We start from the raw sequence: 11,602 nt of genomic DNA on the forward strand, positions 1-11,602 counted from the left end.
CTGACAAACAAACTAACTATCGTTGGACGGCTTACCCGCTACCAACAAAAAACATTTAGCACAGACCTTTTTCGTTTAGGAACCGTTCAGCAGATTTGTTTAGGAGAAAATGCAGTCTCACTCACTGCTTGTATGCTTCTCATCTGACTAACTTACAGGGCTCCTTTTTGTAGCAGCCCCCTGCTGCTCATTGGTAACAGGTGAGTAAATCTCTGAACCAGAACTCCTGGACTGGCTGCATCACCTCCTGCAAGTAAACTGTGGAGTGGAGCACTGGCCCTCCCTTCTCTCCAAATGCTCCACCCCAGGGACCCAAACATAACTACAACATTACCATTACTTTGCTGGTAACAAAACATTCTCCCTGGGGTTATCGAATACATTGCACTGCAGTATTTTGTGGGAAATGTACATGTTATCCACCACAATGCCCTGTTCCCTGTCACAATATATATATATATATATATATATATATATATATATGAAATATCATAATTGTAAAAGGGTTTTTTAATGATCAACTAGCAATTCAAACTTGTATTAGCAAACACAATGGGCTATTGGAACACAGGAGTGATGGTTCCTTATAAAGAAAGGGCCTTCCACAAGATTTTGGAGCGTGTGTATTGGAATTAGAGCTCAGACGAATTTGGAAGGTCAGGCATTGACGTTGGAGAAAAAGGCCAGGCTCGCAATTGGCGCTTCAGTTTATCCCAAATCTGTTCAAAGGGGTTAAGATCAGGGCTCTGTGCTAACCACGTGTTCCTCAACACCAAACTTGACTAATGATGTCCTGACCTTCCTTTGTGCACAGAGGCACAGTCATGCTGAATCAGCAAAAGGCCTTCCTTAAAACTGATCTCATAAAGTTGGAAAAATACAATTGTATTTGTATGCTGTAGCATTAACATTATCTTTCACTGGAACTAAAGGACTGTTCGCAAACCCTGACCAGACCATTCTCCCTTCTGCATCAAACTTTACACTAGGCAGCATGCATTCTGGTAGGTAGCATTCTCCTGGCATCCACCAAACCCAGATTTGTGAGTTTAGTGTGAGTAATCACTCAAGGGACAATGTTTCCACAGCTTCAGTGTCCAGTGGTGATTCGTTTAACATTACTCCATCCGACACTTGGTGTTGCTCTTGTTCTTCAGCTTGTGTGCGGCTACTCAGCCACAGAAACCCATTTCATGGGATGCCACAGGGTTTGTGCAGATGCTGGTTCCAGAGGTAATTTTGAGCTCTGTATTGAGCGATGCTACAGGACAGGCAAGTTTAATGTGCTACACACTTCAGCATCCGACTCTGTTAGTGCATGTGGCTGAGCTTTTGTTAATCTTAGATGCTTCCAGTTCCCAATAACAGCACTAACACTGGACCGGGGCAGATCTAACAGGGCAAATATTTCTCAAACTGATTAGTGGCAAAGATGAGATCCTTTCTAAACCCATTCTACTGCCAGCTTTATTTTATACAACTCAACATTAGGAGGGGTGGCCACATACATTTTGTGATCTAATGTAGAAAGTTTCTTATAATTTGCATGATAATTATTCCCCATTGGGTTTTATTATCTAAAATGGGAGCTGGCTGGAGAACAGCAGTTGAAATCAAAACTCAATTGAAGTGCCTCTCCTCTACTGCTAAATTGCTAATTGTCAATTGGTTCAGGCAACTTGTTAATGGTGGGGTGTGGAGAGGGAGGCTCAATTCACAATAAGAAACTAGCTAATGCTGCTTTGTACTGAAATAGATTTTAGCTTTCCTGAGAACTTTTTAAACGATCTACAAAATAATTATACATACCAATTAACCAAATTCACAAGCGAAGGGCAGGTTTAATACACTACCTTAATTATGCTGATATCTGTGGCAGCATCTGTTCATTTAAAGCCAGTAAGTCTTTGCATTACCCGAGGTATCAATCACCAAGCCATAGCAAGACCAGCAATGGAGTGGGATGTGTCCTCTGTATTTACAAGCCATGAACACTACTTTAACCCCTTCGTGACAAAGGCTGATTTTACTTTTTGTACCCTTGTGCCGTTTTAACATTTCTGTGCTGCTCGTGTTTAGCTGTAATTTTCCTCTTTCCCGTTTACTGAACCCACACACATTAGATATTGTTTTTTTCAGGACAAGAAGGGCTTTCTTTAGATGACATTGTTTTGATTGTATCATATTATTTACTATTAAAAAAAGTATAAAATATGGTGAAAAATTTAGAAAAAAATGAGTTTCTAACTTTTAGTTGAAAAATCTTTTACTCATCTATAAAAGGTAATGAAAAAACCTGCTAAATAGATTCTATTTGTCCTGAGTTTAGAAATACCCAATGTTTTTATGTTTTTTTCTACACATTATGGGGCAATAAGTACAGGTAGCGTTTTGCTATTTCAAAGCCATTTTTTCCAAATCTGGTAATTCTTCCCCCCCATGTGCCATTTCGGGTATATTTGAAGCCGGCCCACGCAATTTACCCCATCAAATCATATATTTTTGAAAACTAGACAGCCCAGGGTATTCCAAATGCTAGTATTTTAACCCTTTCCAAGCACTAATTCTACCATCAGCCTTTGACAAACTTTATGGTAGTAATTTTTTTTGCATTTGTTTTTTCACACACATTTTACTTTAGGTATAAATAAACAGGTTCTGGTATACCGTATTGGCTCGAATATAGGCCGCACTTTCCCCCCCCACTTTAAGTCTTTAAAGTGGGGGTGCGGCCTATATTCGAGGACATGCAGTCCCAGGCGCCGGGAAGGCAGCGGGGTTGGGATACAGATCCCCCGCAGCGGTGCAGGGGACCCGTCCGTATCCTACTCTTGGATACGCTCAGACAGCCTCCACTGCCAGCACTTTCCACACGGGGGGGGGGGGGGGTTCCGGCACGGGAGGTTGTCTAAGCGCATCGTGCGGACGGTCACCGGCTGCGGAGGTTGTTTACCCGCATCGCCGCAGCCGGTGACTGTCCGCACGATGCGTTTTACCTCTGCCCCCAAGACTTACCAGAGCAGACTCCCAGGTGTCTTGCGGGGCCGGCGGGGGACATCTACGCAATACGCGTATACAACTTCCGGTGCCGGCACATCCGCTGAGTGCCGGCACCAGAAGTTGTATAACGTACGTACGTACGTACGTATTGCGTAGATGTCCCCCGCCGGCCCCGCAAGACACCCGGGAGTCTGCTCTGGTAAGTCGGGGGGGGGGGGGGGGCAGAGTGGCAGCATATCTTGGGGGGGGGCAGTGGCAGCATATCTCGGGGGGGGGGAGGACAGTGGCAGCATATCTTGGGGGGGGCAGTGGCAGCATATCTCGGGGGGGAGGAGGACAGTGGCAGCATATCTCGGGGGGGGGAAGAGGACAGTGGCAGCATATCTCAGGGGGGGGAGATAGAGTGGCAGTATGTTTTTTTCTTTAAAAAAGCACCAAATTTTTAGGGTGCGGCCTATATGCGAGCCAATACGGTATGTCACACTCATAAAACACCCCAATATGTGTTTAGCAACATCTCCTCACATGAATGATTTTGCCTGGCTGTTTGGGGGCAAAAGGGCCACATTTGGGGCATGCGCATTTTTCAATGTTGAACTTTGGCATTTGGGGATCCACTGCCCATGCCCTATTTGGTACATCTTTGAGCCGGACCATTTCAGTGTGCCCAACAAAACCATATATTTTTGAAAACTAGACACCCCAGGGTATTTTAAATGCTGGTATTTTAACTCTTTGCATGCACACATTTTACCACAAGAATTTTTTCAAAGTCTGCAGTAGTATTTTTTTGTGTGTATTTTTCCCCCACACACCTACTTTATGTATGAATTTACAGCTCCTGGTTTATGCCGCTGTCACACGACACCCCAATATGTGTTCAGCAACATCTCCTGAGTACAGTGATATCCCACATGCATGGGTTTGTCATTTTTTGGGGGAACTAAAAAGGTCACATTTGGTACATGTGGATTTTTCTAATTGGAAATTAGATGTGTGGCCATCCTTCCCCCCGTGTTATTTGGGACATTGTTGAACCCGGCCAATTCATTTTACCCCATCAAATCATAATTTTTTTTTAAAGTAGACACCCCATGGGCATTTAATATGCCAGTATTTTAACTATTTCCATGCGAGAATTGTTTTAAGCTAATATGCTAATTTGAGGACTTGCTCACAAAAATATATTTTTTATATATATATATATATATTTTATTTTATTTTTTGCCTTTTTTTTAAAAAAAATTAGCATTTTCTTTCAACTTGAAGGTTCCCCTGATAGTGACATCAGTGGGAAATTATTTTTACATTTTACTGTTTTTTTTACTATTTTTTTCTACTTATTATTAATGTTATTTTTTAATTTATTTTTACTGGGCTCCATTGACTTGCATGGTTGAATGCAGTACCTGTATTCAACCTGCAAGTGGAGCCAGAGTTCTCTAGAGGGTCTGGAGACCATCTAGCGAACTTTTTCGTCTTTATTGTTTTTTTTCCCGGGCAGTCACAGTCCATCCAGAGGTAAGTGTTTGGTGTCGCTGGATGCCTCCTGATCGAGGCATACAAGCAACACCATTTAAGTTTAGGAGGTGATCGTTGATGTATGGCGGATGTTGACACCCCGGGGAGGGGCCAGAGATGGCCCCTAGTGCCGATCGTGGCGTTGCTGAATGCCTCGAGGTCGAGGCATTACAGCAACGCCGTTTGGGTGCAGAAAGCGAAAGTAGATCGCTTTCTGCACCCGTTTAACCCCTTGATGACAATTGCCGGTCCGGGCACGTCACGGAAATTCAAGTCGATAACGACAAATGACGTGCCAGGACCGGCACGTCTTTAAACGGGTGCAGAAAGCGATCTATTTTCGCTTTCTTCACCGAAACGGCGTTGCTGTAATGCCTCGACCTCGAGGCATTCAGCAACGCCATTATTGGCACAAAGGGGCCATCTCTGGCCCCTTCCCGGGGCGTCAACATCCGCCATACTTTGCATGGCGGCGGACGCCCGTTTTAAAAGCTTAAATGGTGTCGCTGGAATGCCTCGATCAGGAGGCATCCAGCGACACCAAACACTTACCTGGGGATGGACTGTGACCGCTCCGGAGAGCGGTCACAGCCGCAGCTGCTGGTGACCTTCGCCATCAGCAAGCCCGGGAAAAAAAAAAACAACAAAGACTAAAAAGTTCGCTAGACAGTCTCCAGACCCTCTAGAGAACTCTGGCTCCACTTGCAGGTTGAATATAGGTACTGCATTCAACCATGCAAGTCAACGGAGCTCAGCTTTCTAATCACACTGTGATTAGAAAAAATAAATTAAAAATAAAATAAAATTAATAATAATTCGAAAAAAAATAGTAAAAAACCAGTAAAATGCAAAAATAATTTCCCACTGATGTCACTATCAGGGGAACCTTCAAGTTGAAAAAAAATGTTAAAAAAATTAAAAAAAAAGGCAAAAAAAAATATATATATATAAAAAATATATTTTTGTGAGCAAGTCCTAAAATTAGCATATTAGCTTAAAACAATTCTCGCATGGAAAGAGTTAAAATACTGGCATATTAAATGCCCACGGGGTGTCTCCTTTTAAAAAATGTATGATTTGATGGGGTAAATTGAATTGGCCGGGTTCAACAAGGTCCCAATTAACACGGGGGGGAAGGATGGCCACACATCTAATTTCCAATTAGAAAAATGCACACGTACCAAATGTGGCCTTTTAGTTCCCCCCAAAAATGACAAACCCATGCATGTGGGGTATCACTGTACTCAGGAGATGTTGCTGAACACATATTGGGGTGTCGTGTGACAGCGGCATATACCAGGAGCTGTAAATTCATACATAAAGTAGGTGTGTGTGGGAAAAATACACACACAAAAATACTACTGCAAACTTTGAAAAAATGCTGGTGGTAAAATGTGTGCATGCAAAGAGTTAAAATACCAGCATTTAAAATACCCTGTGGTATTGTTTTTGTTGGGCACACTGAAATGGCCCAGCTCAAAGATGTACCAAATAGGGGATGGGCAGTGAATCCCCAAATGCCAAAGTTCAACATTGAAAAAATGTGCATGCCCCAAATGTGGCCCTTTTGCCCCCGAACAGCCAGGCAAAATCATTCATGTGGGGTATCACTGCGCTCAGGAGATGTTGCTGAACACATATTGGGGTGTTTTGTGATAGTGACATATACGAGAAATTTTTAATTCATACCTGAAGTAAAATGTGTGTGACAAAACAAATGCAAAAAAATGACTACCACAAAGTTTGACAAAGACTGGTGGTAGATATGGTGCATGGAAAGAGTTAAAATACTAGCATTTGAAATACCCTGGGGTGTCTAGTTTTCAAAAATATATGGCTTTATTGGGCACACTGAAATGGCCCGGCTCAAAGATGTACCAAATAGGGCATGGGCAGTGGATCCCCAAATGCCAAAGTTCAACATTGAAAAATGTGCATGCCCCAAATGTGGCCCTTTTGCCCCCAAACAGCCAGGCAAAATCATTCATGTGAGGTATCGCTGTACTCAGGAGATGTTGCTAAACACATATTTGTGTTGCTAAACACATGTTTTATGATAGTGACATATACCAGAACCTGTTTATTCATACCTAAAGTAAAATGTGTGTGAAAAAACAAATGCAAAAAAATTACTACCATAAAGTTTGACAAAGGCTGATGGTAGAATAAGTGCTTGGAAAGGGTTAAAATACCAGCATTTGGAATACCCTGGGCTGTCTAGTTTTCAAAAATATATGATTTGATGGGGTAAATTGCATTGGCCGGGTTCAAAGATACCCGAAATGGCACATGGGGGGAAGAATTACCAGATTTGGAAAAAATGGCTTTGAAATAGCAAAACGCTACCTGTACTTATTGCTCCATAACGTGCGGGAAAAAAAGCAAAAAAACATAAAAACATTGGGTATTTCTAAACTCAGGACAAATAGTAAAATCTATTAAGCAGGTTTTTTTATTACCTTTTATAGATGAGTAAAAGATTTTTCAACTAAAAGTTAGAAAGTCATTTTTTTCAAAATTTTTCACCATATTTTATACTTTTTTTAATAGTAAATAATATGATACAATCAAAACAAATGTCATCTAGAAAGCCCTTCTTGTCCTGAAAAAAACAATATCTAATGTGTGTGGGTTCAGTAAACGGGAAAGAAGAAAATTACAGCTAAACACGAGCAGCGCGGAAATGTTAAAACGGAAGGGTACAAAAAGTAAAATAAGCCTTTGTCACGAAGGGGTTAAAGACGTGCCGGTCCTGGCACGTCAATTGTCGTTAACTTGATTTTCCGTGACGTGCCCGGACCGGCAATTGTCAAGGAGTTAAACAATGCCTATCATGTGAAACACTGTAAGAAACAATGCATTACAATATTTCAGACTTAACTATAGACATTTTTCCAGCATTACACAAACATTTTGGGGCTTTTCTTCACAGGCGGGAGATAACTGGGTTGCATCTCTGGGTTGCACTTCTTTAGAGGAACAGCTGTTAAATATAGCCTTGGACCAACAAGACACAATCCAGACTGTGTTTATATAGATAAATGCTATTAAATGCAATGCGTGAAGTATATTAATGCTTAGTGCCTCCATTTTACGTAAACAATTTGCTCAACTTGAAAAATAGAGTACTTTAATATGCATTCTAGTATGAGTGACTTTTGGTGAGTAACTTTTTCTGCTGGCAGGCAGATCATGGAGATATATCGATGCCTATTTCTAAAATGCAGTACACATGATGTTAAAATAAAACCAAAACCTGCTAGAATGATAAATCACTAATCTATTCCTGCCAAAAACTGGCGGTTTAGGCTTTATTAGTGAAAAGTTACCCATCTATCTGGATGAAGAAGGTTTGACACACTCATCGATTCAGCTAGTAGCAGAAAAATATATAATATTGTATAATATTGTATAAAAGCCATGATTTTTTTTAACAAACCCTTACAAAAAGAGCCATACCTTCTCATGCACAGTCATGCAACTTGCAGCATCTTCCTGCAAGATGTCACTCACTCCATTGGAGAGTCTTTCATACTTCAGCTTTGGTTCCTCTTCACTGTCATCCTCCTGAGTAGAATAAAAAGATTAGCCCCTTAATATTATATATATAAAAATATATGCTAATAGAATTGTTGATGGACGGTAATACAAATCAGGCCATATTATTTTAGTTCCAGTAGAATAAAGTATATAAACATATAGCAGTATTGTCAAAGAAGTAAGGTTTCTTGACAATTACAGCCGGAAACCGAGACATACATGGTCAAAGCATTAGATAAATTCTGGGCAATGTGCCTCCATCAACGTTAACGTCATTGAAAGTGTTCTTTTAGAGTGTGGCCATTGGGTGTATGAGCTGTGCATGTATTTATATAGTGAATAAAGAAGGCTTTCAAGGTGAAGATATGTTGTGCATAGGTGAATTGCTATTCTTCTAAAGAGAAAGTCTTGGGTAAATCCATGTTGAAACTGTTACTTTTCACACTTCTCCACTAAACCACATTATGTAAAGGTATCACAGGTATACCATAGGAGCAAATATCTCAACTTTTGTCACAACCGGTAAGATTATTTATTCCCATTAAGTTATAGCTCCCCTATTGCTAAATTGGGGATTGTTTTGATTATTTAGGTTTTAAGTGTTCTGCGAGGAGACGGTAGACAACATTAGGACGGTAAATCATTATATCCCTCTAGGCAAAAGAGAAGGAGGCTTTTCAAGTGAAAGGCAAGTTCACATGTGGACCTACTCGCTCTTTTGTGCCTAGAGGGATACCAACTGGACCCCACTGAGAAGGTCCATGGAAGCATATGAAATATACGTCTGGGGTTGTTGGTTCCCTCGTGCCGGGTAAATTTGACTCACATTTCAGTTATGGACTGCACTTAAATGTCGGACTAATATGTTGCCAGAGCTTGAGAAGCTCCAAAGAGGGGGCAGACTATAAAGCAGCTGTGTGTTCTTGGTGAGCATCTCAAACTTGTTTTGAATGAGATCTGCATTATGGTGGAATTAAGCATCCTCACAGAATAACCATGTGGTATTGACTGTTGAACCACAGGTCCCAGTGTTGTGGATGTAGAATAGCAGAGTTATTTAGTTGAAATTAATTTAAACAAATGTATTGTTATAGCAGCATTGCCTCCCTAAAACGTATTCAGTCTTACAAAGCCCTCTGTTATTTGTTGGGAAACCGGTATGATCATGTATTCTGTAATGGAGAAGAAGGTGACAGAAATAATTAAAAACTCTGTTCAGATAATCCCATACTGTGTTTGCAAATATGTATAGAGCCTTATTACCTTGGTAATATTTACCTACCACTGATGGAAATCAAGAAGGATGTTTTCTAATTAGAATCTATAGTGAACGGTTCACGTTAACATGAGCTCAAGCTCTCTTCATGCTGATGTCTTTATGCAGACTCTGTCACGTTATTCACAGTTAAAAGGCAATGAGCAACTTTTTTTCTTCTTTGCGTCAATGTCCAGGAGTGCTGCCTCAAGGGCAATATATAAAGGTTCATGGTTATATTCTAACTAGAGATCACTGTTAGGGCTGCAACATCTAATCGATAAAACCGATAATGAAAATCGTTGCCAATGAATGTCATTAGTTGAATCGATTAGATGAGGGTTTTTCCAGAGCAAATGTGCTGAAAAATACCCCTTGTTTTATAAACCGACCTATCGCTTATAGCAGTTGCTACCTCCCAGTCCCTCCCTGCAATCACACTGATTGGCCCCGCCCCTTTCCCTATAGCATCCACACTGGATATACTGTATACAGTATACTGCAATCTGACATGCTTACCTGTACATAATACATAAAACAAACAATTAGGAAAAAAATATGTAACTCAATTTAAGCAGTATTAGGATTTATTTTAATAACTTTATTGGTGCCAAAGAAAACTGGCCATGGTGCTTATTTAAATATATTTTCTATACAGTGAACAGACTATGCCCTTGGTTTTTCTTTTTAGTTAACTATTAAACTTCTAATCACCAAAAACACAAAAGCCAATCCTTTTCTTGAGCTTGCATAAAAGCAACACTTACAAAGCTGCAATGTGTAGTTTTGTACAAACATGAAAATGATTTCGTACGGCCAAAAGAAATTCCCCCTCACGGAGTCTTTTTAACGACGATCCCCACATTTAAATGTGCAGCAACGTGAAAAAAGGAATTCTAGTCCCCTGGCCCAGTACCACTATACATACCATAAAACCTTGGGTATGTTATACCAGACTACTTAATACTGGGGGAAGAAGAAAAAAAAGAAATGTACTTTTAAAACACTGCCTGCATCTAGTCTCCAAATAAGGTAGTAAATTGTTGACGGCTGTAAAAATTTTGCAATTAGCAGCCAACATGCACTTTAAGGATTTTTCTCAAACAATGAGCAATAAGTCTTCCTACCCAGGTGGGTTAATGTTATGCAATAGCGTGTAGCGGTGGTCCAATCACAATAAGAAAAACTGCAACACCAGTTCACTTGTTTATCAGAAATACAATTTTATTTTTATTGGGTCTAAGTATATTGACCCTTTTCAGCATGATCGTGCACACCAGTTTGAAATGTTTTCGTACACACACACACAGTAATGCAAGTTATTTCATTTTGCTCCGCTAAACTTCCTTTATCTACCTGGAGGCTGCCAGTTATGCGATATCTGACGTTTTATATATTCCCATACCTAGACTATACTTCATACACCAGGAAATTCTACAATTTTGCCTCATAGGACCTGGAACTGCCAGGCCATAACGTTTCGCTTTTCAATGTAGCCCAACTCACTCATCAATGTGCGCCGCTTGAAACTGCCCTTCCTTTTAATTACATCCATTGCACTACCCTCCTCTTTTCTGAGGGAGGGGACAGACTACTGGCCATTAATACACCAATGTCCCAACACTCATTGAGAAATATTGCCTTCTTTCTGTGATCTCAAGCTCACCTCAGATTCCTCAGTCGAGTCTTCGGGGGACATTTCCGCCTGAAGAAAAAAGAAAAAAATAGGGATAAATGTACCATTCAAGTCGTAACGACATCCCTATGGTGATATTGTGGGTGACTTTCCCTGCTTAAGCACCACACTAAGCCGAATCTTTATAGTAAAGTTTCTGCTTCCGGCTCAAGAAGTTAAATCTTTATTCAGCGTTTTGGAAACATGTCACCAATTTGTATCATTTCATTATGTGTGTAGCAGGGAGAAATAAATAAATAGATAGATACAGACAAAGCCAGTCTTTGTGTATTTTGGTCTGGTCATGTGAGGTATGATTCACTATGCCCAGCAATTACATGACTTGTAATCAATCAGGACCCCAAATAACACTTAATCAGCCCTCTCTGTACAGTGACCCGACAGAAACTACATTGCGCAGAGGTGTGAAGATAAGTTTTTAAGGCAGTAGCATCTATGCACTTCCCTTAAAGAACACTGTTTATACAACGAGACAGAATTGTTTAGGGGGACTGCCAGGGGTTTCCAAAACAGACCGACACACGCTATTATGTATGTAGGAAGGGATTATGCAGCTGCCCTCCTCCTCTGTGGCCTCACAAAAACTATCA

General features: G+C 40.6%; 1 protein-coding gene across 2 annotated transcripts in view; it reads right to left on the reverse strand.

Moving 5' to 3' along the window:
• LOC149286663 (vacuolar protein sorting-associated protein 41 homolog) overlaps positions 1-11,015 on the reverse strand; it is a 70,022-nt gene extending 59,007 nt beyond the window's left edge. The window contains exons 1-2 of one of the 2 annotated variants that reach the window (XM_089493823.1): positions 10,983-11,015; positions 7,981-8,088 (exon numbers count right to left, since the gene is read on the reverse strand). In XM_089493823.1, the coding sequence (XP_089349949.1) occupies positions 7,981-8,088; positions 10,983-11,015 (141 nt within the window). The remainder of the gene's footprint in view (positions 1-7,980; positions 8,089-10,982) is intronic. The other variant, XM_089493824.1, reaches the window with a different exon arrangement.
• Positions 11,016-11,602: the final 587 nt, after the last annotated feature.

Source organism: Sceloporus occidentalis, unplaced genomic scaffold, assembly GCF_023333645.1.
Source record: "Sceloporus occidentalis isolate IW3139 unplaced genomic scaffold, rSceOcc1.0.p SCAF_67, whole genome shotgun sequence".
In the NCBI taxonomy this organism is placed as follows: domain Eukaryota; kingdom Metazoa; phylum Chordata; class Lepidosauria; order Squamata; family Phrynosomatidae; genus Sceloporus; species Sceloporus occidentalis.